This window comes from Notolepis coatsorum (genome assembly GCF_963971535.1).
Source record: "Notolepis coatsorum genome assembly, chromosome: 12".
Lineage (NCBI taxonomy): Eukaryota > Metazoa > Chordata > Actinopteri > Aulopiformes > Paralepididae > Notolepis > Notolepis coatsorum.
This window is the reverse complement of record NC_140176.1, coordinates 72843310-72871024: the sequence shown is the minus strand read 5'-3', so window position 1 is coordinate 72871024 and position 27715 is coordinate 72843310. Positions and strand designations below refer to the sequence as shown.

The following is a 27715-nucleotide window of genomic DNA, read 5'->3' as shown; positions in this document are numbered from 1 at the left end:
CTGATCTCACTCTCTCTTGTCTGGTAGTTGATCTGATCTCTCTCTCTTGTCTGGTAGTTGATCTGATCTCACTCTCTCTTGTCTGGTAGTTGATCTGATCTCACTCTCTCTTGTCTGGTAGTTGATCTTATCTCACTCTCTCTTGTCTGGTAGTTGATCTGATCTCACTCTCTCTTGTCTGGTAGTTGATCTGATCTCACTCTCTTGTCTGGTAGTTGATCTTATCTCACTCTCTCTTGTCTGGTAGTTGATCTGATCTCACTCTCTTGTCTGGTAGTTGATCTTATCTCACTCTCTTGTCTGGTAGTTGATCTGATCTCTCTCTCTTGTCTGGTAGTTGATCTTATCTCACTCTCTTGTCTGGTAGTTGATCTTATCTCACTCTCTCTTGTCTGGTAGTTGATCTTATCTCACTCTCTTGTCTGGTAGTTGATCTTATCTCACTCTCTGGTCTGGTAGTTGATCTGATCTCACTCTCTCTCGTCTGGTAGTTGATCTTATCTCACTCTCTCTCGTCTGGTAGTTGATCTTATCTCACTCTCTTGTCTGGTAGTTGATCTGATCTCTCTCTCTTGTCTGGTAGTTGATCTTATCTCACTCTCTTGTCTGGTAGTTGATCTGATCTCACTCTCTTGTCTGGTAGTTGATCGTATCTCACTCTCTCTTGTCTGGTAGTTGATCAGATCTCATTATCTTGTCTGGTAGTTTATCTGATCTCACTCTCTTGTCTGGTAGTTGATCTGATCTCACTCTCTTGGCTGGTAGTTGATCTGATCTCACTCTCTTGTCTGGTAGTTGATCTGATCTCACTCTCTTGTCTGGTAGTTGATCTGATCTCACTCTCTCTTGTCTGGTAGTTGATCTGATCTCACTCTCTCTTGTCTGGTAGTTGATCTGATCTCACTCTCTGGTCTGGTAGTTGATCTGATCTCACTCTCTGGTCTGGTAGTTGATCTGATCTCACTCTCTGGTCTGGTAGTTGATCTGATCTCACTCTCTTGTCTGGTAGTTGATCTGATCTCACTCTCTGGTCTGGTAGTTGATCTGATCTCACTCTCTGGTCTGGTAGTTGATCAGATCTCACTCTCTGGTCTGGTAGTAGATCAGATCTCACTCTCTTGTCTGGTAGTTGATCTGATCTCACTCTCTTGTCTGGTAGTTGATCTGATCTCACTCTCTGGTCTGGTAGTTGATCTCATCTCACTCTCTTGTCTGGTAGTTGATCAGATCTCACTCTCTTGTCTGGTAGTCGATCAGATCTCACTCTCTTGTCTGGTAGTCGATCAGATCTCACTCTCTTGTCTGGTAGTTGATCTGATCTCACTCTCTCTTGTCTGGTAGTTGATCTGATCTCATTCTCTTGTCTGGTAGTTGATCTGATCTCACTCTCTTGTCTGGTAGTTGATCTGATCTCACTCTCTTGTCTGGTAGTTGATTTGATCTCACTCACTCTCTTGTCTGGTAGTTGATCTGATCTCACTCTCTTGTCTGGTAGTTGATCTGATCTCACTCTCTTGTCTGGTAGTGGATCTGATCTCACTCTCTCTTGTCTGGTAGTTGATCAGATCTCATTCTCTTGTCTGGTAGTTTATCTGATCTCACTCTCTTGTCTGGTAGTTGATCTGATCTCACTCTCTCTTGTCTGGTAGGTGATCTGATCTCACTCTCTTGGCTGGTAGTTGATCTGATCTCACTCTCTTGTCTGGTAGTTGATCTGATCTCACTCTTGTCTGGTAGTTGATCTGATCTCACTCTCTCTTGTCTGGTAGTTGATCTGATCTCACTCTCTCTTGTCTGGTAGTTGATCTGATCTCTCTCTCTTGTCTGGTAGTTGATCTGATCTCACTCTCTTGTCTGGTAGTTGATCTGATCTCACTCTCTGGTCTGGTAGTTGATCTGATCTCACTCTCTGGTCTGGTAGTTGATCTGATCTCACTCTCTGGTCTGGTAGTTGATCTGATCTCACTCTCTTGTCTGGTAGTTGATCTGATCTCACTCTCTGGTCTGGTAGTTGATCTGATCTCACTCTCTGGTCTGGTAGTTGATCAGATCTCACTCTCTTGTCTGGTAGTTGATCAGATCTCACTCTCTTGTCTGGTAGTTGATCTGATCTCACTCTCTGGTCTGGTAGTTGATCTGATCTCACTCTCTGGTCTGGTAGTTGATCAGATCTCACTCTCTGGTCTGGTAGTTGATCAGATCTCTCTCTCTTGTCTGGTAGTTGATCTGATCTCACTCTCTGGTCTGGTAGTTGATCAGATCTCACTCTCTTGTCTGGTAGTTGATCTGATCTCACTCTCGTCTGGTAGTTGATCTTATCTCACTCTCTCTTGTCTGGTAGTTGATCTGATCTCACTCTCTCTTGTCTGGTAGTTGATCTGATCTCACTCTCTTGTCTGGTAGTTGATCTTATCTCACTCTCTCTCGTCTGGTAGTTGATCTGATCTCACTCTCTCTTGTCTGGTAGTTGATCTGATCTCTCTCTCTTGTCTGGTAGTTGATCTGATCTCACTCTCTCTTGTCTGGTAGTTGATCTGATCTCACTCTCTCTTGTCTGGTAGTTGATCTTATCTCACTCTCTCTTGTCTGGTAGTTGATCTGATCTCACTCTCTCTTGTCTGGTAGTTGATCTGATCTCACTCTCTTGTCTGGTAGTTGATCTTATCTCACTCTCTCTTGTCTGGTAGTTGATCTGATCTCACTCTCTTGTCTGGTAGTTGATCTTATCTCACTCTCTTGTCTGGTAGTTGATCTGATCTCTCTCTCTTGTCTGGTAGTTGATCTTATCTCACTCTCTTGTCTGGTAGTTGATCTTATCTCACTCTCTCTTGTCTGGTAGTTGATCTTATCTCACTTTCTTGTTTGGTAGTTGATCTTATCTCACTCTCTGGTCTGGTAGTTGATCTGATCTCACTCTCTCTCGTCTGGTAGTTGATCTTATCTCACTCACTCTCTGGTCTGGTAGTTGATCTGATCTCACTCTCTTGTCTGGTAGTTGATCTGATCTCTCTCTCTTGTCTGGTAGTTGATCTTATCTCACTCTCTTGTCTGGTAGTTGATCTGATCTCACTCTCTTGTCTGGTAGTTGATCTTATCTCACTCTCTCTTGTCTGGTAGTTGATCTTATCTCACTCTCTTGTCTGGTAGTTGATCTTATCTCACTCTCTCTTGTCTGGTAGTTGATGCCACCTATTGCTACAATGCCCGTTTCTCGATACTTATTCTTTCTTGAAATTGGCCGGTCTAACTGAATAATATTATTTTACTATTGTACCCTTGAACCTTATTCAGCATATTTTCACCCAATATTTAAAATTACACAAATCTAAAGCAAAAACAATAATCTTAGTGCACAGTTCCAAAACTGCCAGCAGTCATTCTGCTAAGCAAAACCAAACAATCTCATACAAATGTATGAATCCATTTCAGTCAGTCTTTACTAGTCCATTGAGAGAAATTAAGAAGGTATTAATATCAATGAAATAGCAAGACAGGGCAGCAGTAGAGGGAAAGCCTGCTGTACCTGTTGACAAACTCTTGGTGCTGATGTCCAGTAGCTGAGTCTTCAAAGTGGTAACTCTCACTGCTGATCATGTGTGCATAGACCAGTGCTTGGGGGTAGCACTCTGCTATCTGCCCAATCACATGCTGCACTGCTACCGCTTCTGGCTTGTCCAATAGGGCGACCATCTGACCAATCCAGCCAATCAGCATCCAGCAGGGAACTGTCATCATCTACTCGCACACAAACAGAGCGGTCACCATAAACACCAAAAGTGTTTTAAAGTACTGAGACATTACATTAACCCTTTCTCTGCCACGCTTATATCCATCCTTATACCATCCTCTGCCAGCTCTATTTGTCTATGGAGATGTTCCCCTTCTTTGCAGGGCTATAACTTTTTAAATTGTATTGCTAAATTGACATTACTATGGCCCATTCAACGTCAAGTATCTATCGTTTAGGATGTAGCAACGTTCTACTTTTTCATTCACATATTCATACTAAAATACGGTCTAAAGTATAAATATGTTTTTATCGTTTTCTGCAGCATTCTGCAGAACGTGAGTTAGCCATAAATACATATATTAGATCATCAAATGTAGTTTGATACCAATTGACGTCAGATAAAAAATGTCAATTGTACAAGGTCCTAAACGTCATGCCTCATCATCTGCTGGTGACCGGAGTGGGGGGGGGGGGGGGGTTTATAAGTCCGTGGCCCACGTTAAATCATTTATGTAGTATGGGTCATGTATTGATCAGAGCAGTTTGTATCGAAAATAATAATCAAACACGCTGAAACTCACCGCAGCTTCCTCTGACCGTTGGGTGATCAGCGTGGAGCAGAAAGATCGCTATTATGGGATGTTGATATATGCAATCCATTTCCAGGTTGTATAATACTATATACGTCCAAATCATGTTGTTTATCGAGTTATTGGCAACGGATCGCTATCCAGTGTATCAAGCTGGAGAAATATGGGTGAGCACCACTTCCGGCTGCTCACTTCCGGTTTTGGCGATTCGCCGATCGGCCACCAGATGGCGGTCTTGAACCGTTGGAGAGTTGAGAGGAGATCAACAGCAAGTCTCAAGTCTCCGTGGGTGAAATATGATTGCCATGACAGATTTTTGAAATATTGATCTCAAAGACGCTGTACGACGTCATTGGCAGATTAAGCATGGCGAGCAATGACGTCTAAAGTCGTCCTTGGCGATTAAAGGGTTAAGTAAATATACTGGAAAGACTACTATAGTAGTTACACTGCACTGTGTTGTCTGAGTTTTATTTTGGCCACTAAGCCTGTGCATAGTAGGCTAGAATGCGACATATGTGTTCGGTGCATGCATGCCATTTGAGTCACTGAGCCAATGCAGCCAATGAATATTATGTTGTTAACTTAGCAGACACATGAAGCTAGTGTGTTTGTCACCTTTTCAACCACAAATTGTTGTAATATAAACTGGAAGGCTTTTGTTTGTGGGTCAAGTGGTGCCAGACTGGCTGTCACACTTTCTTCTATTGGAAGAAAAGCTTGTCCATTCATGTCTTGTTGTGGGGAGGTGATTCAGTTTAAATTCAATAGCACTTTATATTCCTTATCATTATTGCACAAGTATGTGTTTTATTATAATTGTCCGAAACACCTACAAGCAATGCATTCATTGTAGCCTAGTTGTAGTTCTGAACCGGCATGACATAAAAACGGACCTCAAATTTGAAAGTGAGTAAGTTGGTCCTGATTGGGTCGGGCCTTAGCGTCAGCGGGCATGGGAGGGATCAGGCAGAAATGTCAGCGTACAGCAGACCTCTGTGGCCTTTTAGCGTATGACATAGGTTGATTGATTGATTTTATTGTGGATTAGAGACATCATCCCAGGGATAAAAACATGATAAAATGCAAGCACTTATTTCCATCATGGTCCCTGGTATTAAGAAACAGGACATACATCAACATAAAACATCATCATAAAACATTAAGATACGCATATACAGTTGAAGATAAAAGAATAATAAATATGCTACCCTCTCTTTCCTAATCCGTTAGGCATGTTTGTACATATTTTTTTAAGCCAGTTAACCTGGGGGTCTGTTTAATGCTGCTGGGCAGGCTGTTCCACATAACTGCAGCTGAATAAAGGAAGGTCTGCTGGCCGTACGAAATTAATTTGAATCTAAAAGGAACTATGTTTGTGTCTCTACCTCTGCTTTCATGGCTGTGATAATCTTTGACATATTGGAAGTAATTGTGATGGTAGCTTGGCACCTCCCCTTTATAAATCCTATAGACTAGGCATAATTTTTTTTTTATCATGGATACTCTTTTGTCCACCCTGAGCCACCCTAGGCTGTTGAAGTGGGGCTGTAGGTGTAGGGCACTGACCTCCTTGGTCATGAGGTCCATTGTTTCAGAGGGGTACAGCTCAATGAGCTGCAGCAGACGTGGGAACTTGAGGCGAGCCTCCTCACAGTTCATCTTCAGGGCTTTCAGCATGCTCTCCACCACGTGAGCAGGCAAGGTCGACAATTCAGGGTCTTCACTTACTGGAGAAAAGAGGAAAAACAGATTTAACAGATACCTTAGTAATCACACCACTGTTTCGTTTCTTAGGGTTCAAATTCTTTATCGTCAAATATGGACAAATTACCACAATTTTACCTTTAGATTGCTTTAAAAGTTTACTTATTTCTGCTCAAATCAAATTCGCTCCAATATTCTAGCCTAGATCAACAAATCCTCGAGGAGTTATTAATTCCATCTCAAGTAGAACGTCACTCCAGTATGGTGCAGCTGCAACGTCGTCCCACCTTGCTTGAACATAGCTGGGTCGCAGATTCCCTATGTACTTGCGAATTCACTCATATTTGCTCAAATTCGCAACATGTAATCACAGCACACCCACCTGCTTGTTTTAGAACTATATATGGTCTGGTAAGATTTGCAAAAATAATAATAAAAGATAAAAGAAGGCTTCCGGTTTAGCGCAATATGTAGCGCACGCATTTGGCAACAGCTCCGCTCCCATCAACGTTAATTTCGTTTAAAAACATTTTTTTTTTCTTTTTTTTATTTATTTCGAACATGCAATGAATACAACAAACAATAACAAAAAAGAAAAAACAACTCAATCTGCATGTTCGAAAAGGAGTAGGAAGAAGTATACACTTATTTAATCCTACCCCTTTTCCACTACTCAAATGAGTGTACTATTTTAAACATAAAAAAAAAAAGAAGAAAAGAAAAAAAAATATATATATATATATATATGCAAAACAAAAAAACAAAAACTATATATGTATAAAATAAAATAAAATAGAAACAAAATAAAAATGTAAACACCTGTGAATATCAAGTCCCTTCTTCATCCCTGTACCTTGTGAACATAATTTCCTTATACATCAGTTTGAATTGTCTCATGTTTGGACATTGCTTTAACACCACATTAAGACTGTTCCACAGTTTCACTCCACATATTGAGATGCAGTGTTTTCTCATGGTAGTGCGTACGTTTAGCACCTTTAAATTGTGTTCTCCCCTCAGATTATAACCCCCCTCCCTATCAAAGAACAATTCTTGAATGTTTCTTGGAAGTGCATGACTTTTTGCTTTATACATTAATTGTGCCGTTTTAAATTCCACAAGATCATTTAACTTCAATGTCTTTGACTCCAGAAACAATATGTTAGTGTGATCACGATAACCTGCAATGTGAACTATCCTTATGGCCCTTTTTTGGAGTATAAAAAGTGGTTGTAGTGTAGACTTATAATTGTTTCCCCAGACTTCAGCACAGTAATTTAAATATGGTAAAACTAGTGAACAGTAGAGAATGTAGAGTGATTTTCTATCCAGGATGTGCTTTACTTTACTCATGACTGAAATGCTTCGTGAGAGTTTAGATTGGACATGTTTTATGTGAGGTTTCCAACAGATTTTATGGTCTATTATTACACCTAGGAATTTATTTTCATAAACTCTTTCAATAATCACATCATTTATTTTAACTTGTACCTGAGTATCCAATCTACAGTTTCCAAACAACATAATTTTAGTTTTGCTCAAGTTCAATGATAATTTGTTTCTATCAAACCATTCCTTCAATTTCTTCATTTCAGATGTGATGACCTCTAAAAGCTGCTGGACATTCTCACCAGAAAAAAAAAGATTAGTGTCATCCGCAAATAAAATACATTTAAATATATTGGATACTTTACATATCTCGTTAATGTACAAGATGAACAGTTTTGGACCCAACACTGACCCCTGGGGGACACCACAAGCAATGTCCAAACATTCAGATTTATAATCTCTCATTGTCACAAATTGTTGTCTTTTATTTAGATAGCTTCTTACCCAGTCCAATACTACCCCCCTGATCCCATATCTCTCCAATTTCCTGATTAATATATCATGATTAATAGTATCAAATGCTTTTTTTAGGTCAATGAATACTCCAGCTACATGTTTTTTTTGATCTATGGAATTTGTGATTTTTTCAATGAGTTCTATTAACGCTAGTGATGTTGACCGGTGTGTTCTGAATCCATACTGGCTATCGGTGAGTAAATTATGTTTATCAATGAATTTATCTAATCTGTTGTTGAAGAGTTTTTCTAATATTTTTGAAAACTGTGGAAGTAGAGAAACAGGCCTATAATTTGTGAAGTGGTGTTTATCTCCAGTCTTGAACAGAGGTATGACTTTTGCTATTTTCATTTTATTCGGAAATCGACCAGTTTTGAATGATAAATTGCAGATGTGCGTGAGTGGTTTTGAAATCCCAATAATGACATTTTTTACTATTTTCATATCTATTTCATTACTGTCTGTAGATGTCTTGTTTTTACATTTATTAGTAGTTTCTATAATTTCATTTTCATCTACCGCTTCCAGAAACATTGAACTAGGATTTATTTCAATGTAATTGTCTTTTATGTCTTCAGGAGTCACTGGATCTGGGATTTTTCCCGCTAATTCTGGTCCAATATTTACAAAAAATGTATTAAAGTTGTTAACCACATCATCCATATTGCTAATAGTTTGATCCTCTTCCATAAAATACTGAGGATAGTTTATTTGTCTTGATCCATTCCTGATAATACCATTTAATATCTTCCAAACACCTTTAATATTATATTTGTTGTTATCTAATATTCTACTATAATGATCCTTCTTACATCTTCTCATAATATTAGTCAACTTGTTTTTATATTTCTTATATTTATTTTCTGCCTCTTTAGTTCTATGTTTTATAAATTCTCTATATAGTGTATTTTGGACAATACCAAAAGAGATAAGACCACATCGTATGTATTTATAAGACCTTCTACTAACTATATCAAAAGACAACATGGGTAAGGATAAGGGAAAGACGGCAAAGAAACAAGAAACGGCAACTTCAGCGGCGCAGAGCGAAACACGATCAAGAAGACACGGTCTAGGCGACGCAGGTACAGAACCGTTGGCGACAAGCCCCGACGAGGAGAATAAAGAGGAAAATACACCGGGACCATCGACTATGGTCCCCGACAGAGAGACAATAGTTGGCAACATAACAGGAGCGACAAGAACAAGCTCCGTGAGAGATAGAGCAGCTGATCTGGATAAGATAATAGCAGACAAATCCATCGCCATCGTCACTGCACCTATACCACCAGCTGGCACAAGCAGTACAACCATACCACCCGATTTCAACTCACTGACTAACCTGATGAAAGAACAGATTACACACATCGAGGAGCTCAAAGCACACGTCGATGATCTCAAAGCACACGTCGAAGATAAATTCGATCGCATCGATGCTAAATTGGAAGAAGTCAAGAAAGCGGTCGCTGCACAGTCCGAGCGAATCACGACAGTGGAGAAATCGGTGACAGATATTACACTGGCTGTCAAAGTGAACGAAAACACCATCTGCAATGGCATGACAGAGATGGCAAATGAGATAGAAAGTGTGAAAGAAGCATGCCGGAGGGAAATACAAGAGGTTAAAGATGAAGCGATGGAGAAGCTACTCGAATCCCATCGCTACCACAGGCGAAATAACATCCGCATTGTAGGGCTTGATGAAGCAGTCAATTGCGAAGACGACAACTTTCCAACAGTGCTATCATTGATTTTGGGTAACAACTTTTCAAACAAAGTGCCGAAAGTGGACCAAGTTTACAGAATCGGTTCTCGGGAGCAAAGAAGCAAAGGGCCAAGAGTCATCATTGTTACTCTGCGGAAGACATCAATAAGAGATGACATCATCAAAATTGCTCGCATCCAACGTGGGATGCTGAAACATGGTGATCATTCAATATTTATCTACGAAGATCTAAGCAAAGAAGCCATCGCTCGACGTCTACCATACAAGGAGGTGATGCAAAAATTGTTCAAGGCTGGCCACAAGCCACGGCTAACATACCCGGCGCTGTTAACGATCGTGAAAAGGGACGGCCGCAGGATTGGATTACGCACACCTAAAGAGGCTGAGGATTATTGGATTAAATATGGAGGAGATACCCCAAGTCAGATCGACATTGTCTGAAAACAGATAAGCCGATTCATCTCCCTCTTTCTCAGTGTTTATCAGTATTAGAATGGCTTTTATTGTGTTCATCAAAGTAGCATATGATATGCAGGCCGTCTATACCAATGCGTACTGTGTATAATACGATCCGTAATACATTATAATTTCAGACTCTGGTCTCCGGGGAGACAAGTACATATCATTGGCAATAAGATCAATCTGGAATATTCTGGGTTTATCGCTCGACTGCCCTGGGTCTCTTAGATCATTCTGGAACATAACAACAGTCTATTGGTACTAGTATATTCTACAACCTTCTAGAATATAATGCACCATGACAACGAAGGCCTACAACTCTAACATTAAACATCCGGTGTGTATATACATAGCAGATAATCAATTGACTGAAGTTCAATCAGTCCTTAATAATACTTAAAAAATCAACCACACCTAAACGTATGAACACAACAAGGTTATTCTAACAATTTAAGTAATCACTCCACTGATGAAGTGACTGGCACATTGAAGCTCTAAAAGGCTCTGCTTTTCTAGTGTATCTAATCACTTAATTCGGTTCTAGTGGCTTCTCCACGTTGAATATTATTCTATCTCTCATTCCTTATCTATATCTTTTTTTTTTATTATTCTATTTTTTATCTCTATCTTTTAACTTACATTGTTCTTTTCCATTGTTCTTCACATTAAGGTGTTAATATTTCTCTACAATCTTTTCCTTTTTCCTGACTTTCCTACATGTTAGTAGAGGGTTCAAATGAATATGTCGATGAAAGTTTATTCTCTTTTTTTTTTTCTTTTTTCATTTTACACAATATTTCATTACAGTAAGGGAAGGTGCAAGACCAAAAGCGACATTCTATTGCATTAGAATGAAAATGTTAGATCCTATGGCAATTAGCATAGGAAGATTAGGATTACAATGCTCAGTTTGGGCAATCCGGTGGACTAAGGGAGAGTCATTCGCGGAGGATGTGTTTTTGGAACACAGGCCTGTACGACTCTCTGGGCGAGGGGAAAATAGGGGATTTTTATTTGTATATATATATGTTTTTAAGCTCGGCTCTCAACGGGACCTCATTAATTGGATGTACATCTATTGTAGCTTCGCACTCCAGAAGCATTACCAAAAACTACACAAGAACATGCATAGATTATGGCTAGTTTGAATATAATGATATGGAACACTGGTGGGATAAACAAACAACACAAACGCAAAAGCGTGCTCACACTGATGAAAAAAGAACATGTGGACGTGGCTCTATTAAGCGAAACGCACATTTTAGAGGAAGACATAGATACGTTAGCGGATAACATATACCATAATATTAGTCACTCTTCTTTTGGTACGAGAACTCGAGGTGTAGCCATAGTCGTCAGACGTAAATTAAATATCGAATTAAAAGGGGTATGGTCGGATGCTGAGGGGCGTATAACTATAGCTAGGATTGTACATAATAACAGGAAAATAGCGTTGGCAGCGGTATATGCCCCAAATTTGTACGAAGTGGGTTTCTTCACTTCACTAACCGGGGAAATGTTAAACCATCCCGAGTACTCATATATAATAGGTGCGGATTTTAATGCCATTTGGAATCCAAGGATGGACAAATCTTACCTTGCCTTTTCCAGCGAACAAAAAAATTCATCTAAAGCATTAAAAGATTGGTCAAAGACTACAGGGGTAATTGATTTATGGCGTTCACTTAATCCCATGACCCGAAAGTACTCCTGTCGTTCGGCGAGACACAACACATTATCCAGAATTGATTACGTCTTTGCATCCCCGAGAATATTTGATAAATATGAAGTGGAAATGATACCCAATGCGCTTTCAGATCACTGTTATTTAATCCTGAAAGCAACATTTGGTACACTATCTTCCCGGGCCCCAAGATGGCGTTTTAATACTATGCTGCTTAACAACAAGGAATTCATTACACAACTCAAAGAAGCTCTCACAGTATTCTTACGGGATAATGCAAACGCGGTGCAAGACCCCAGAATATTATGGATGTCGGTAAAGGGTATGATCAAGGATTTCACGGATAGATTTTCCTCCATATTGCGCAAAAATCAATGCACAAAACTGTCTGAAATGGAAACGCTTTACTCAACGTTATTTAATTCTTTAAAATACAACAACTCTACTGGACTAGAAAATCAAGTTAACATTCTAAAGACAGAGATCAATGCAATATACAGACAAAAATCGGAAATGCAAATACGCAGCACAAGACAACAGCAGTATTTTCAAGGTTCTAAACCTAGTCACCTATTAGCCATGTGATTAAGAATTAATGCAAAATTTGCAGATATAACTGCCATTAGAAAACAACAAGTACTTGTAACAGACCCCAAAATAATAAACGATACATTCAAAGAATTCTACTCCGACTTGTATAATTCAGAAACGACCTTTGATCAAAACAAATTAGACACATATCTTAATCAAATTATTCTCCCTAAACTTTCGGAGGACAACGCTAAACAGTTAGAAGCACCGATCACATTAGAAGAACTCAAGAAGGCCATATCCGGAATGAAAAACGGTAAAGCTCCGGGAAAAGACGGTATCCCATCAGAAATGTACCTTTCTTGTTGGGACATATTGGGACCCTTATTACTAAATATGATCTTATACTCAGTCAAGGAGGGGAGCTTCCATAAACACCACAATATCGCACTAATTTCAGTCCTTCTCAAAAAAGACAAGGACCCCACTGAGTGCGGTAGTTACAGACCTTTAAGCCTCCTCGGAACCGATGTCAAACTGTACTCTAAGATATTAGCCATCAGATTGCAAAAGCATATGACGTCTTTAGTTCATCCGGACCAAACTGGCTTCATAAGAGGTCGCCTGATCAATGATAACATAAGGCGAATACTGCACGTACTAGATGCAGACAAAGAGGACACCACACCTAAGGCGATGCTATCCCTGGATGCTATGAAAGCATTTGACAGGCTGGAATGGTCGTTTCTATGGGCAGTATTAGAAAGGATGGGGTTAGGAAAAGGATTCATTGATATGATTAAAGTACTATACAAGGACCCATCGGCCATGATTACAACAGGCACATTCATCTCCGAAATCTTTCCGGTATCACGCTCAGCCAGACAGGGTTGCCCTCTTAGTCCCGGACTATTCGATCTATCATTAGAGCCTTTAGCACAATATATAAGACAATCCCAATACATAGAACCAATCGTAATCAAGGGCACACAACATAAAATTAGTTTATATGCGGACGACGTAATATTGTTCATGCAAAACCCCAACACCACATTGCCGCATCTACTCAAGTTGATAGAGAACTTTGGTGATTTATCAGGATTTAAAATAAATTGGCCGAAGTCGGCTTTCCTTCCTCTTAACATCCGAGCAAAAAAAGACACAACCCTCCCAGGTGCGATACCCATGGTTAAACATTTTAGATGCTTGGGTGTGGAAATATTTCCCACCATAAGGCAAACGGTGAAGCACAATTACACAAAAATACAGAACAAAATCAAAGACGACCTGGACAGATGGGCAAAACTTAAAAACTCAGTACAGGCAAGGGTATCAATAGTTAAGATGGATGTATTACCAAGAATCAACTTCATCAGCTCAATGCTACCGTTACCTCCTCCAGAGGGCTACTGGAAAAGATTACAATCCTCCACATACAAATTTATTTGGAATAACAAACCACCTCGCATAAAAAGATCCACCGCACAGAGAAATAAAGCAGACGGTGGCATGGCAGTTCCAGATTTTTTACAATATTTTAAGGCTTTCACATTAAGACCATTGACAATATGGTTTGATCCCAAGGCTTTGGTATCTTGGAGAGAATTGGAAGAAAACATAGTAGCCCCACAGAGACTGAAGGACATAGCACACACTAAACTTTCAATCAAGCACTGTGAGCGGGAATTTGGCCCCATAATTACCCATGCAATCAGAACATGGCGAGAAACACAAAAAAAATATCCTAACCCTCAAAAATGGCATAATCACACTCCCATATTCAATAACAATGCACTCTTAATGGGAAAACGTCCTATAAGATTCCCTATATGGGAAAAGCAAGGCATACACTCATTAGGGGATATTTTTAATAACCAGGGCTTCTGTAGTTATGGAGAAATATGCACAAAGTTTAACCTCACCGAGTCCACATGGCTTTTTTACATACAGTTACGCCTATGTTTGAGGTCTCACGGTGTTCCATTACACATACCAGTTGAACACCACAGATACCACACATTTTTCTATGAAAGAGAAACATTGGGAGGTTTTGTATCAGGTTTTTATTATCAATTACTAACGTCCTCGTATGAAACCCTTCAACTAGACACTGTCTGGAGGAGGGATATTCCAGACCTGGAAAGTGACTTTGATTGGCAAGAAGCATGGGCAAATGTCCGTCTTACATCAAGGAACCCGGACCATCAACAAATCAATCTTAACTATATTCACAGGACATACTTGACTCCTATAAGACTGAACAGAATGGGCCTGAAACAAGACTCAAAATGCACCCAATGTACAAATGGAGACGAAGGGACATTTATGCACATGTATTGGGACTGCCCACCAGTTAAGGCATTCTGGAAAGATGTGACCCATCGATTATCAAAACTCGTATCTTGGAATATACCAGTACACCCCTCTGTATTGCTTTTAAATGATGTTTTTGAGTTTGCAGTAAATCCACAGCTAAAGAGATTGGTCTTATCGGGTATCACAGTAGCTAAAAAACTGATCGCATCACGCTGGTTTCAACCGGAAAAAATGTGCCGGAAAGTTTGGTCTCTTACATATCTCGATGTGATATATCAAGAAATATCTACAGCAAGAATTCTGGGTCTCAACGAATCCAAAATGTCAATGTGGGTAGAAGTGGTGGAGAGAATAAAAGCTAGCTTATAATGGTAGTGTCTGTTAGGAGTGAGGGATAATTGAGGTACTATCCAAGGAGGGGTCCGGGAGGGGGGGGTTCGAGCTGGAGCATATGTGTGTAGGGTTTTAGAAAATAGGTATTAGGGGTATGTTCTATATAAACATTTATATAACTGTAATTTCGCTGGATATACACTGTATACGGTTAAAATGTTATTATAGAATTTTTTTTTTATCTTGTTTCTGTACTTGCATGTAATTTTAACCACCTTGACTGTTAGTTTCATTATGCATTATGTGTTGAGTACTGACTTTTAATAATTTTTGTTTTGCAATAATAAAAAAAAAAAAAAAAAAAAAAAATGTATTCAATATTAATAAAATACTATGACAAACCATTAGGTGTGCCTGGTGCGTGCTTACATGGAGAACACTGGCATGCTGTTCCCATTAGTAGGGTGCATGCTAACGGCTACTATTGAAATAAACCTCTGCAATCTTAGTATTGCATGCAGTATGATCATTAGGTCGTCATTAACAAGATGGCGCCGCTATGCCCGGTCGCCTGTCTGTACGCTCCGTCGAGATTGTGCTTACTTTTGTTAATATTTATAGTTTTAAGAGTTGTCTGTACCAACAGTAGGTGCATTTAATGTGTATGACCGTCAGTCACTTATAGACATCGGATTACGGGAAACTTACCGATTGGATTACTCCCTGGATCAGCTTTCCGAACCGCAGCAATGGCCTGTGGAGATTCTCAGAACAATGGGACCAGATCCTGACCCCAGGAACAAAGGAACCACCAGACGGCGTGGGAAGAGAGCTGGGATCCGTAACAGGCTGAGATCCAGACGACACCGAACGCCACTACCCAGTATATTGCTAGCCAATGTACAATCAATTGACAATAAACTGGACGACATCCGAGCAAGAATTCAATACCAAAGAGACGTTAGAGACTGTAACGTTCTCTGCTTCACCGAGACGTGGTTGACGCCGGACGTCCCAGACCACGCCATACAACCGGCCGATCACTTCTTCACCCACCGCAAGGACAGATCAGCAGAGTCCGGCAAACAACGTGGAGGAGGTATTGCCTTCATGTTTAACAACAATTGGAGCGATCCAGCTAACGTGAAGGAATTATCGAACCACTGCTGCCCAGACCTGGAATATATAACCATCAAGTGTCGTCCTTTCTTCCTCCCGAGGGAGTTAACGGCGATCGTCCTGGTCGGAGTGTATATTCCACCGCAAGCCAGCAATAATGTCGCGCTCTCCAGACTCCACAACGAGGTAAATAGAATCCAAGCAGCGAACGTTAACGCCGCCATTATAGTGGTGGGTGATTTCAATAGCGCCAATCTGAGAAAGGTCTTGCCTGACTTCTATCAGCATGTGACTTGTAACACCAGAGGCGGTAACATCCTAGATCACTGTTACACGCAATTCAAGGGTGGATACAAGGCTCATTCTGCTAGTGGCTTTGGGAAGTCTGATCATGCGGCCATATTGCTTTCTCCAAAGTACAAACAGAGAATCAAACGCACTCCTGTAGTCTCGCGAGAGGTGCAGAAATGGGATTTGACGTCAGAGGAGACGCTCCAGGCTGCGTTTGACTGCACAGACTGGAGCGTGTTCCGCGACACAGATAACATTCATGTCTACACGGAGACAGTGCTGGACTATGTTCGTACTTTGGTGGAAGAAACAATCCCCACTACCACAATGAGAGTTTACCCAAATCAAAAACCCTGGGTAGACAAATCCGTCCGTGAAGCTCTGAGAGCGCGCACCAAAGCATACAACGACGGCCTAGTGGCAGGCAACATGAATGACCACAAGGTGGCGCGATACAACGTAAGGAGGACAGTGACAGAGGCCAAACGGCGCTACAAGGATAAAATTGAACTCCAGTTTGAACAGGCTGACTCTAGAGCTATGTGGCAGGGGCTCAAAACGATGACAGACTACAAAGGCGCCTCCCTCAAACTGAACAGTGACATCTCCCTAGCAAATGACCTCAATACCTTCTATGCGAGGTTTGATGCTGGTAATAACAACACCAGCCCACAAGCCACGGCAATGGGGGGGGGGGGGGGGTCTGCTGCTGATGGAGACTCAGTGTTCAGGGTAACAGCATGAGGTGAGGCGGACCTTTAAAAAAGTGAATATCAGGAAGGCAGCAGGTCCGGACGGCATCCCCGGCCGCGTCCTAAAAGTCTGTGCCGACCAACTGGCCCCGGTATTCACTGACATATTTAACCTGTCCTTAGAACAGGCTGTCATCCCCACCTGCCTGAAGAAGTCCACTATTATCCCTGTACCCAAAAAATCCAAGCCTGCTTGCCTCAACGACTACCGCCCTGTAGCTCTCACCTCCATAGCCATGAAGTGCTTTGAGAAGCTAGTAAAGGGCTACATCTGCTCCTCCCTCCCCATTAACATGGACCCCCTGCAATTTGCATACCGCCCCAACAGGTCCACGGAGGACGCCATAGCCCATGTGCTGCACACAGCAGCATCACACCTGGACAAGAGGCAGGGGAACTATGTGAGAATGCTATTCATCGACTACAGCTCGGCATTCAATACCATAGTCCCCTCCATACTCATAGCCAAGCTCAGGGACCTGGGCTTGAACTATGACCTCTGCCAGTGGGTCTTGGACTTCCTGTCGGGCAGACCCCAGGTGGTGAGAGCAGGCAACTGCACCTCCTCATCCATCACCCTCAACATAGGGGCCCCCCAGGGCTGTGTTCTGAGTCCCCTCCTCTACTCCCTGTACACACACGACTGTGTGGCTCAGCGGAGTAGCAATACAATCATCAAATTTGCTGACGACACAGTGGTGGTGGGCCTGATCTCTGCCAACGACGAGAGGGCCTACCTGGAAGAGGTCAAGGTCCTGGCGGGATGGTGCCAGGAAAACAGCCTCTCCCTGAACGTCAGCAAAACAAAGGAGATGATTGTGGACTTCAGGAGGTCGGGGGTCAAGGACTACAGCCCCCTCAGCATCGACGGGGCACCGGTTGAGAGAGTCAACAGCTTTAAGTACCTCGGAGCCCACATATCCGAGGACTTGACATGGACCACACACATTGACAGTGTTGTGAAGAAGGCACGACAACGCCTCTACTTCCTCAGGCGCCTAAGGAAGTTCCAAGTCAGTCAGAAGATCCTTAAGAACTTCTACTCATGTACAATAGAGAGCATCCTGACTGGCAACATCACCTCCTGGTTTGGGAATAGCACTGCACAAGACCGAAGCAGACTACAAAGAGTGACATGTTCAGCCGAACGCACAATTGGAGGGGGGCTCCCCACCCTCCAGAACATTTACAACAAGCGTTGCAGGGGCAAGGCTAAGAGAATCATTAAGGACTCCAGTCACCCGAACAACTGCCTCTTTGAACTGCTGCGGTCAGGCAAGCGATACCGGAGTCTCAAGGCGAGCACAGAAAGACTCAGAAGAAGCTTCTATCCCCAGGCCATCAGGCTGCTAAACGAACAATGAACACTACACAACAACAACCATCAAACGCACATAGCACACACATCCACACGCACACACTCACTTTAAACAAACACACTGTAGCACCCACTCCACACACTTTATAGCACACACTCACTTTAAACAAACACACTGTAGCACCCACTCCCCACACTTTATATTTATTGATGAAGGATTGCACTACAACTCGTACACCTTACTGTAAATTGTACCTAAATTGTACCTCATCCCATTTCTGCTTTGCACTATATAGTACTGTACATTAGTACACTGCATAGTATTGTATATTATATGGTAACTCAGTTACGTCTATTCTGCATCAAACATTGTACGTAACATATGTCTATACTGAACACTGTGACCTCATTTTCTACTTCTAAATTACATGCTATACTATGTTATTTGATACTATCTTGTCTAGCACAGTCTCTGGAGCGTAACAGTAAGAAGCATTTTGTATGAAAGTATTCTGTACTTCTGTATGACAACTATTAAAGAAACTTGAAACTTGAAACTTAAGGTCATACCATTAGGAATGCAGCTTTTCTTTCAAAGTGGTTAGAAATCACAGGATCTTAAGTGGTTCCTTATTTCAGTTGTCACGGTAAGTGTGTTTACATACACATAATAATAATAACAATAACAACCAGTCTTAACACTTTAAGTGCCGAAAACGTGTTTAGGCGTCCTTCCCCGCCATGCTCAAGTTGCCGAGGACGCCGTAACTCGTCTATAATATCAATATTTCAAAAATCTGTGATCGGAATCATATTTTCCATCCGCAGCCTTCACACACAGTTCTGAGCTCCTCTCAAACCTCTAGCGGTTCAAGAGCGCCATCTGGTGGCCGATCGGCAGAAGCGCCAAACAGGAAGTTATGTGGTTGAAGTGCTGATCGTCCATATTACTTCCGGGCACTCTCTATAGGTCCCGGGACTCGATCTCGACACAATACATAGCGATCCGTTGCCAATAACTCGATAAACAACATGATTTGGACGTATATACTATTATACAACCTGGAAATAGATCGCGTATTTCTACATCCCATAATAGGAATATTTCAGTTCCACGCTCATCGTCCAACGGCGCGAGGAAGATACGGTAAGATTCAGCGTTATTTTTGAACGTGTTCGATATAAACTGCTCTGATGATCATATCACCCACACTAGATGAATGATATAACGCTGCCCACGGAATTATAAACGATCCCCCGCCCATCCGGTCATCATCAGATGATACGTAGAAACTTCTAGAAGTACGTCCAATTGAAATTTTTTATCTCGCACAGATTCCTACCAAACTGTATTTCATCATCAATATAATGCATTTGGGGCTATAAAGCACGTTCTGGAGAAAGCTGCAGAAAGAGATGAAAACATACTTATACTTTAGACCATATTTTACTATGAATATGTGAATGAAAAAGTTTAACGTTGCTACACAATGAACAATACATATAGGACCTTGAATGGGCCCTAATAATGGCAATTTAGCAATAGAATTTAAAAAGTTATAGCCCTGCAAAGAAGGGGAACTTTTCCATAGACAAATAGAGCTGGCAAGGGATGGTATATCATGAATTTAGCCTTAGGCAATCAAAGTGTTAAATTAGGATAAAATGCATTTTCTCATCCTGATCATGAATAAACGTGTATATACGTGCTGCACCCCGACTCTGGAACACCCTCCCTCAGACCATCAGAGACTCTCCCTCATTCTCCACCTTCAAATCCCGACTCAAAACCTACCTGTTCTCCCTAGGATTCAACCTTCCCTACCCAGAACCACCCTCCTCCAACCTACCATCCCCTTTTCCCTTGCCCTACCTTCTCTCCTCTCCTGCCCCTCCACCCCTCGGTTACCCTTACTTACTTTCCGACTGTCTCCCCTACTGGCTCCTGTATTTGTTGACTGTTACTCGTGGTTTTATGTTCTGTGTAGGGATGCTCGATATTGGCTTTTTTACCGATACCAATATACCGATATTGTCCAACTCTTAATTTCCGATACCGATATCAACCGATACCGATATATGCAGGGTCGTCCCCCCCCCCCCCCCCCCCCCCAAAAAAAAACGGAATAATTTCAGGTAATTAACATTACATATCTCTTGTTGTGTAATTAACACAACATTATGCATACTTTGACAATAAATAAAATAAAAATTTGTTCTTACTTGCTTGCCTGGGTAAATAAAGGTTAAATAAATGTAAAACTATTATTTAAATTTTTTTTTTTTTTAACAGATACCGATATTTTCCGATATCAAATTTTTATGCCAATATCGGCCGATAATATCGGTAGGCCGATAATATCGGACATCCCTAGTTCTGTGTATTCATATTATTCCCCGTTTCCCTGTGGTTCTATGTTTCTTTGTTTTTTGCCTATTGTCAGCGACTTTGGGTCATTGAAAAGCGCTATACCAAATAAATGAATTATTATTATATACCAGAATATTTATATATATTACCACAGACATGGTAGACTGGACACCCTCACCAGTCAACATGGTAAGGTATGGACTATATAGTGGCATAAGATGACCTACTAGCATCGCTTTGCTCCTCTTCCCGCAGTCGTTTGTCACAGAAGTTGGCCAGAGCCATGTAGGTCTCTGTGACGCTGCTGGTTTCCACACAGTCCTCGGTGTAAGACTGGAGCTCCTCATCAGCCTTCCTTGTGGCGCCGCAAAACAGCTCCAACGCTCGCAACTGCAGCCCTTGCTCTACCTCCTGGTGGTGAAAAAGAAGAACAGTGTGTCTTTCTGCACATCTCTCGTAGTTAAACACACAGCCCCCTACACACAGTGCATTTACTGCAGAGAGGTCACAGCGCAGGGTAGTTGTAGAGTTGTAGAATTGTTTACATCAGGGTGCCACCACCCACTTCAATGACAGAGCTGCCGCGCGGCAGAGAGTTGTAGAATTTTTTACATCAGGGTGCCATCACCCACTTCAATGACAGAGCTCTCATATTTGCGAATGCATAAACTATATCTTAAATTATGGCTATGTGTCTAAGCAGCCTCCACTGATGTACAGTGACGAGTGAATCTGGTAGTTGGTTTATGACGTTACAAACGCGAAATAACATTATACATTATGCTCCGCGAAATAACATTATACTGTAGTTAATCAGTCAGCAGCAGCCTCCACTGATGTTATGAAGTTACAAACGCGAAATAACATTATACTGTAGTTAATCAGTCAGCAGCCTCCACTGATGTTATGATGTTACAAACGCGAAATAACATTATACATTATGCTCCGCGAAATAACATTATACTGTAGTTAATCAGTCAGCAGCCTCCACTAATGTTATGACATTACAAACGCGAAATAACATTATACATTATACATTATGCTCCGCGCGCCATTCATTTCATTTGGGATCTCTGCCGCTTGCAGGGACGGCTGCCGCGCGGCAAGAGGGGGCGGGGGGGTCGTAGCCAATCAGAGAAAAGCTGAACACAAGTTGGTTGCCTTTAATATTCACGCCGCCTGCAGTGCAGGGCCTTTGGAGCAGCATTGGGGCACTTTTGGCAGAGATGGTGGGCACAGGGTTAGAAATTAAACAAAAAATAATTCAAGGGCTCCCCCCCCCCCCCCCCTTAATTGATTTTCGGGGGCTTTTTTTTGTATTTCGGGGGCACTGAATTTTTATGATGAAAACGGTTATTAAACATCCTTATCATTTAAAGAATACAACTCAATTAATGACCTCAAACAGTTAAATTAACTTAATTTTATTATTTTATTCACATTCACAACACAGCTCATATTGTGAATACATACTGTATAAAACCAACCTACAAAAGATAAGCATACTGCAAAAAAAATAGCTATAAGGGTTGTACATCATGCTTGCTGATTATAGAGATCATACCAATTGTTTTTGTTAAAAGTCAAAATCTGAAATGTAAAGATTTGGTTAAATTAAATTAAACAGATGTAACAGCCTGAACAACAGAGAGGTAACAGCCTGAACAACATAGAGGTAACAGCCTTAAATAATTAATAAATCAAATCAAATCAAATCAAATCAAATCAAATCAAGAGCATGAGGCATCTTGGGGGCCATAAGGCTTAATGTTGGGCCTCCTCGCCCTATCTCCTGCCTTGAACCACTTCGCAATGGCAGGCTCCAAGTTCATCTCCCCCTCAGGTGGGCCCTCAAGGTGAATTACCATCAAATGGTCTAGTGTGGATGTCTCCAGCCTGTTTCGCCAGTCATTTTTACCCGGTTTATGAGGGAACAAGATCTCTCCACTTTGGCTGTTGCCGGTGGAAGAACCTCGATTATTTCGAAGAGGTGAATGATATTTTTGAACTCCTCTTTCCAGGTTCCAAACAACCTAGACCGCCAGTTGACCTGTGCGTATTCTTTCAGCACTTTTTTGAGCCATGCCCACTCAGCCATTGCTGTGTTGATCTTAGAAATTTAGAACTCTGAAGTGAAAAAATCTAGTTTATTTTGATTGAATATATACAAACTTCTGTCCTCAGAGGAAAATTAGGAACAGTGAAAAGTTACTGTTTAACTGTTTATTTTTTATTTACACCCCCCCCCCTCACACACACAAACACACTATACATTTCCCTCCAAGGGCGGTTTGTTTGTTTATTCAAAAACGACATATTGCAAAGTTTGTCCGTGGGAAGAAACAGTTGTTATTGGAGGATAAAAAAAGAGGGCAGGGCTTGATATCAATTGCAGGCTCTTCAAATTCCAGGAAGGAAACACAGGCATGATTTCTAAACATTAACAGCAGTCTGTTATAATCACATTTTTACGAGCTAACGAATTTAGTTATATTGGACATTTGTATTAATTAGAACTGAGACATTTGGCAGAGAGAGACGGCAACATCATTGTGGGGTTCAACGTTGCGTGATCGCTGAAACCAATGACAATCTCCGCCTCCCAACGAAGCGATAAACTCATCCCAATAGTATGCAACTGCAGAGCCGCAGAGCAGCGGCGCTCTCAGGTCCGGTCTGGGGACCGCTCAGCAGCGGCACCCACCCAGTGGCTGAATTGCCAATGGCTGAATTGGAGTATTGCACTGTGCGGGCACAACTGTGAGCTCTGCGGCTCTGCAGTTGCATGCTTCTCGCTAATCCAGCACCAAGCCATTCTCATCAGCAAACCACAGGTCGCAAGGGAATTATTTTCACAGGACATTATGACCGGAGATATTTAAATATGTCGGACTTCAACAGATTTCCCCGGTAAAAAATATATAATATATAAATATATATATATAATTAGTAAACTGTCTGGGGCATTTTGTGCCCCCCTTAACTGATTTTCGAGGGCATTTTGTCCATTTTCACAGGCATTTTGCCCCAAGCCCCCGTTAATTTCGAACCCTGGGTGGGCACCGTAATACCAGCCGCCCTCTGATTGGACTGGAATACACCCTCCTGTTGGTACTAGGGATTGAACCAGCAACCTTTTGATTACTAGTCAGCCTCTCCATTTCTCTAAGCCATCCTGCCACCCCGGTGGACATGGACTAGAGTGACTACATATGACTGTCTTTCTCTCACACACACATGACAGAGTATCTTTAGTATTTGAGAGGATACTAATGAAATCGAGTTATAGTTCAACATACACATACAAAAGAAAACACTACCTTTGGACGGCCACTTGGCGACGACAATCCGGCCAACGTTAAAACTCTCTCTGCCTTTTCACTCCCAATGGTTTCCAACACAGAGGGGCTCCTGCTTACAGCTGTGGCCAGAATGTGGTAAGAGGTCCCCTGGAGGATGTTCTGGTCTCTGAACACTCTGGCCGTGGCAGCTTGGACATCGCACTGAAGGTCCTCTGGAGGACGGAAAGACACGAGACGTCTTAGCAGGTTTAGAGTTGGGATCTCAGAGATAGATCTAGGTAAGAGGACAGACTCTACCATGCCCGCTCTCAAGACCATTTTCTTAGAGCTGACGCAAGCAGGGTTTTCATACCAATTATGTCAGAGTAGTTTTGATAGCGTGCGTTAGTTACCTTGGAAGACATGCCAGCATCAGATAAGATCAGAATCCTCCATCTAATGTTTTCATTGGGTGCCTCTAGGTATGATAATTAGCTAAAAGTAGTTTGAAGAATAAGTAGGTAGAAAGCTAAAAGCAAAGATGGAGTACAGAAAATTGTTACAAATGTTTGTAAATGTGTACAGGACTTTACAGTACAGGTCCTGTTGTGACCTTGGAACCATCAACTTGCCGCACAAGTCTAAAAACACCAGTAGTGTAAAGCATTGGACAAACAAGTTCAGTTTGTTTATTTTTTTAAGAAAAACTATATGAACTTGTACTTTTCGTGAAGGATTGTACACAAATGCATGCAGGAGATAGACACTGCTGGTGATCCTTGCACATTTTCCAAGGTAATTAATACAAAATGAATAAGACAATGATGTATCGATGTGAAAATCATAATTTGAATGTGAAATCCACATTGCGTGAGCTCTTGATACAATGATAAACTAGTTTTAATAAATGTCTATGCTGTAAAGGGTTTTGTAAAAGGCTGTGTAGAAGTTATGAAAGCTAAAAAAGGCTTACATATGAACATATATAAATGTATTGGTCAACTGGGGGAACATAAAATAAACAGGGAAGCCTCTCTTGAATTTACCCTCCAGAAAAGATCATCAGTGCTAAAGAAACTAACATTTCAGCTAAGCAGTGTATAATGATAACTCCTCAAGGTTGTATACTGTGGCCACTTCTTTTCCTTCTCACCCAGTAGTGGGATCGTCTTCAGCATAGCACCAATCTGCTCTATGGGACCCTGGGTCAGACTGCGCTTATGGCTGAAGCGACTGAAGCTGTGCACCCAGTGTAGTAGTTGGCCTCTCTGCATTTTGGCCTCTCTATGAAGTTCCTTCAGTAGCTTGGTGGCAACGGGGAAGTTACTCTGGAATGACAAACAATTCAAAGGTCGGATGCGACTCCTGTATTATGCTAGGCCGGGAAGATTACTTTTGAAATGTAATCTTCTCTGTTACAGATTCTTACAATTTCAATCAGTAACATATACCTCAAATATTAACCCATTCTCCGCCAATACCGTGTTAAGGCGTGTTTCTCCGCCATGCGCTGTCTGCCAATCACGCCGTAAGGCGTGTTTGAGATCAATATTTCATATTTTCGTCATGGTATTCATATTTCACCCACGGAGTCTTGGCTGATGCTGTCTGAGCCAGCACACCTCTGCAACGCTTCAATACTGCCACATGGTGGCCGATCGGCGAGTTGCCAAACCGGAAGTGCCCGTTGGAGCTCGGTCCGTCCCCTAATTTCGTCCGGCCACTCGTTTATCGTCCCGGGGCTCAATACAGACACCGTGGATATGGATCTCTGCCATAACTCAATAATCAACATGATTTGGACGTGTATTAGTAATATACAAACCGGAAATGGATCGCATCGATCAACATCACATAATTGGGATCTGTTTGCTCCACTCTCATCGCCCAACGCTACGAGGAGACTGACGTAAGTTTCAGCGTTTTTCTTTATAATTTTTGATACAAACTGCTCTGATCAATTTATCACCCATACTACATAAATCATTTAACGTCGGTCATTGAATTATAAACGACCCCCCCCCCCCCCCCCCCCCTCCGTTCACCCGCAGATGATCAGTCATGACGTTTAGGACCATGTACAGTTGACATTTTTAATATAGCATGGATCGGTATCAAACTGCATTTGATAATCTAATATATGAATTTATGCCTATATCTCACGTTCTATGAAATACTGCAGAAAACGATAAAAACATATTTATACTCTAGACGGTATTTTAGTATGAATGTGTGAATGAAAAAGTAAAACGTTCATACATCCTGAACGATAGATAATTGATGTTGAATGGGCCATAGTAATGTCAATTTAGCAATACAATTTAAAAAGTTAGAGCCCTGCAAAGAAGGTGAACATCTCCATAGACAAATAGCGCTGGCAGAGGATGGTTTAGGATGGTCAAAGTGGTGGCAGAGAATGGGTTAAAGATCAATAATGTAATTGTGATACATTATTTACCGTTCCTCCCAAATTTATAGAATATGCAGTTAAATGAACAGTTTATTCAAATTTGCAGACATTTAATGGTGATATCATAATTATCCAAAAACATTAGCAAACATGAATTCAAAATGTATACAATGAAGTTTATGTCAAAACTGAATAATATGTGATAAGTAATTTATTATTTACAAAAACACAAGAAATATCTGTGGCTGTCAGCATGGTGAAAACAAAGACAATGGAATAATATCATTTTATTTAAATAATTGTTACACTTCTATCACTAACGGAACACTTTTTCTTACAACAAGTTGCTGATAAATCCAAACAGTAACCACCCATTTGATCAGTCTTGTTAATTATTTAAATAAATTACCTTAATCTATTTGATTAATTTATAAACATACCTGTGAACTAATACCCTTGTGTAAGGTATTAATTGTATGTATAGTAAATTATTGCTGACTGAATCAGTCCCATCACACAAACAATTTAAAAAAGGTATTGTAAATAATAATATCACCAAAATAATCAGAATCAAATCATTGGATGTGTTGAATTGCAGCAGCCCCACATAACAGGCTGAGAGAACCCATCATTCAGTAGCTCACCTGTTTCCAGGCACTATCGGCCATGCGGAGCTTCATATTGAACTTGCAGTTGGTGACTAATGTCTCCACGTGGCATCCTGGGTCCTGTTGTGAGCCATCCACCTCCATACTGTCACTGCTGGCTTGGCTCTTCAGCCTCTCACTGATCTTGTCCAGGAAGAAACACCTGAAGAACAGAGAGAAAGGAACCTTGTGCCTTATACCTAACGTCCTTCGCTTTTGTTGAAAATATAAACAGAAATTTAAGCTGCTTCGTCAAATCTGTATCATCAGAACGGTCTTCAATAGAACTAAGCACTCTAGTTTCTTTTGGACGTTTTAGATTTTTAATCAATAACCGTCCCCCATCAATGTAGTTGTTTCTGCTCTTGCACTATTATTATTATTATTGTTATTTTTCTGACTATGTATTTATGATTGATCTATTGCAGCGGTTCTCAAACTACGGGTCGCGACTCGCGACCCAAAGTGGGGTCGTGGGTAGGTGACAGTGGGGTCACGCATTGGCAAAAAAATAAATACAAAAAATCTTCCTCATTTTATAAATGTGTATTGATAACATAGTGCTGTAATAAAATGTTCTAATAAATATGCATGATCAAGTTCAA

At 41.2% G+C, this 27715-nt stretch overlaps 1 protein-coding gene across 1 annotated transcript in view; it reads right to left on the bottom strand.

Annotated features, from left to right (window-relative positions):
- prkdc (protein kinase, DNA-activated, catalytic subunit) overlaps window positions 1–27715 on the bottom strand; it is a gene marked incomplete at its 5' end in the record, with an annotated part of 219814 nt that overhangs the window by 46840 nt on the left and 145259 nt on the right. Inside the window, 6 exons of the mRNA XM_084325881.1 lie at window positions 3524–3735; window positions 5890–6050; window positions 21000–21183; window positions 24093–24286; window positions 25207–25381; window positions 27108–27273. Of these exons, the coding sequence (XP_084182007.1) occupies window positions 3524–3735; window positions 5890–6050; window positions 21000–21183; window positions 24093–24286; window positions 25207–25381; window positions 27108–27273 (1092 nt within the window). The remainder of the gene's footprint in view (window positions 1–3523; window positions 3736–5889; window positions 6051–20999; window positions 21184–24092; window positions 24287–25206; window positions 25382–27107; window positions 27274–27715) is intronic.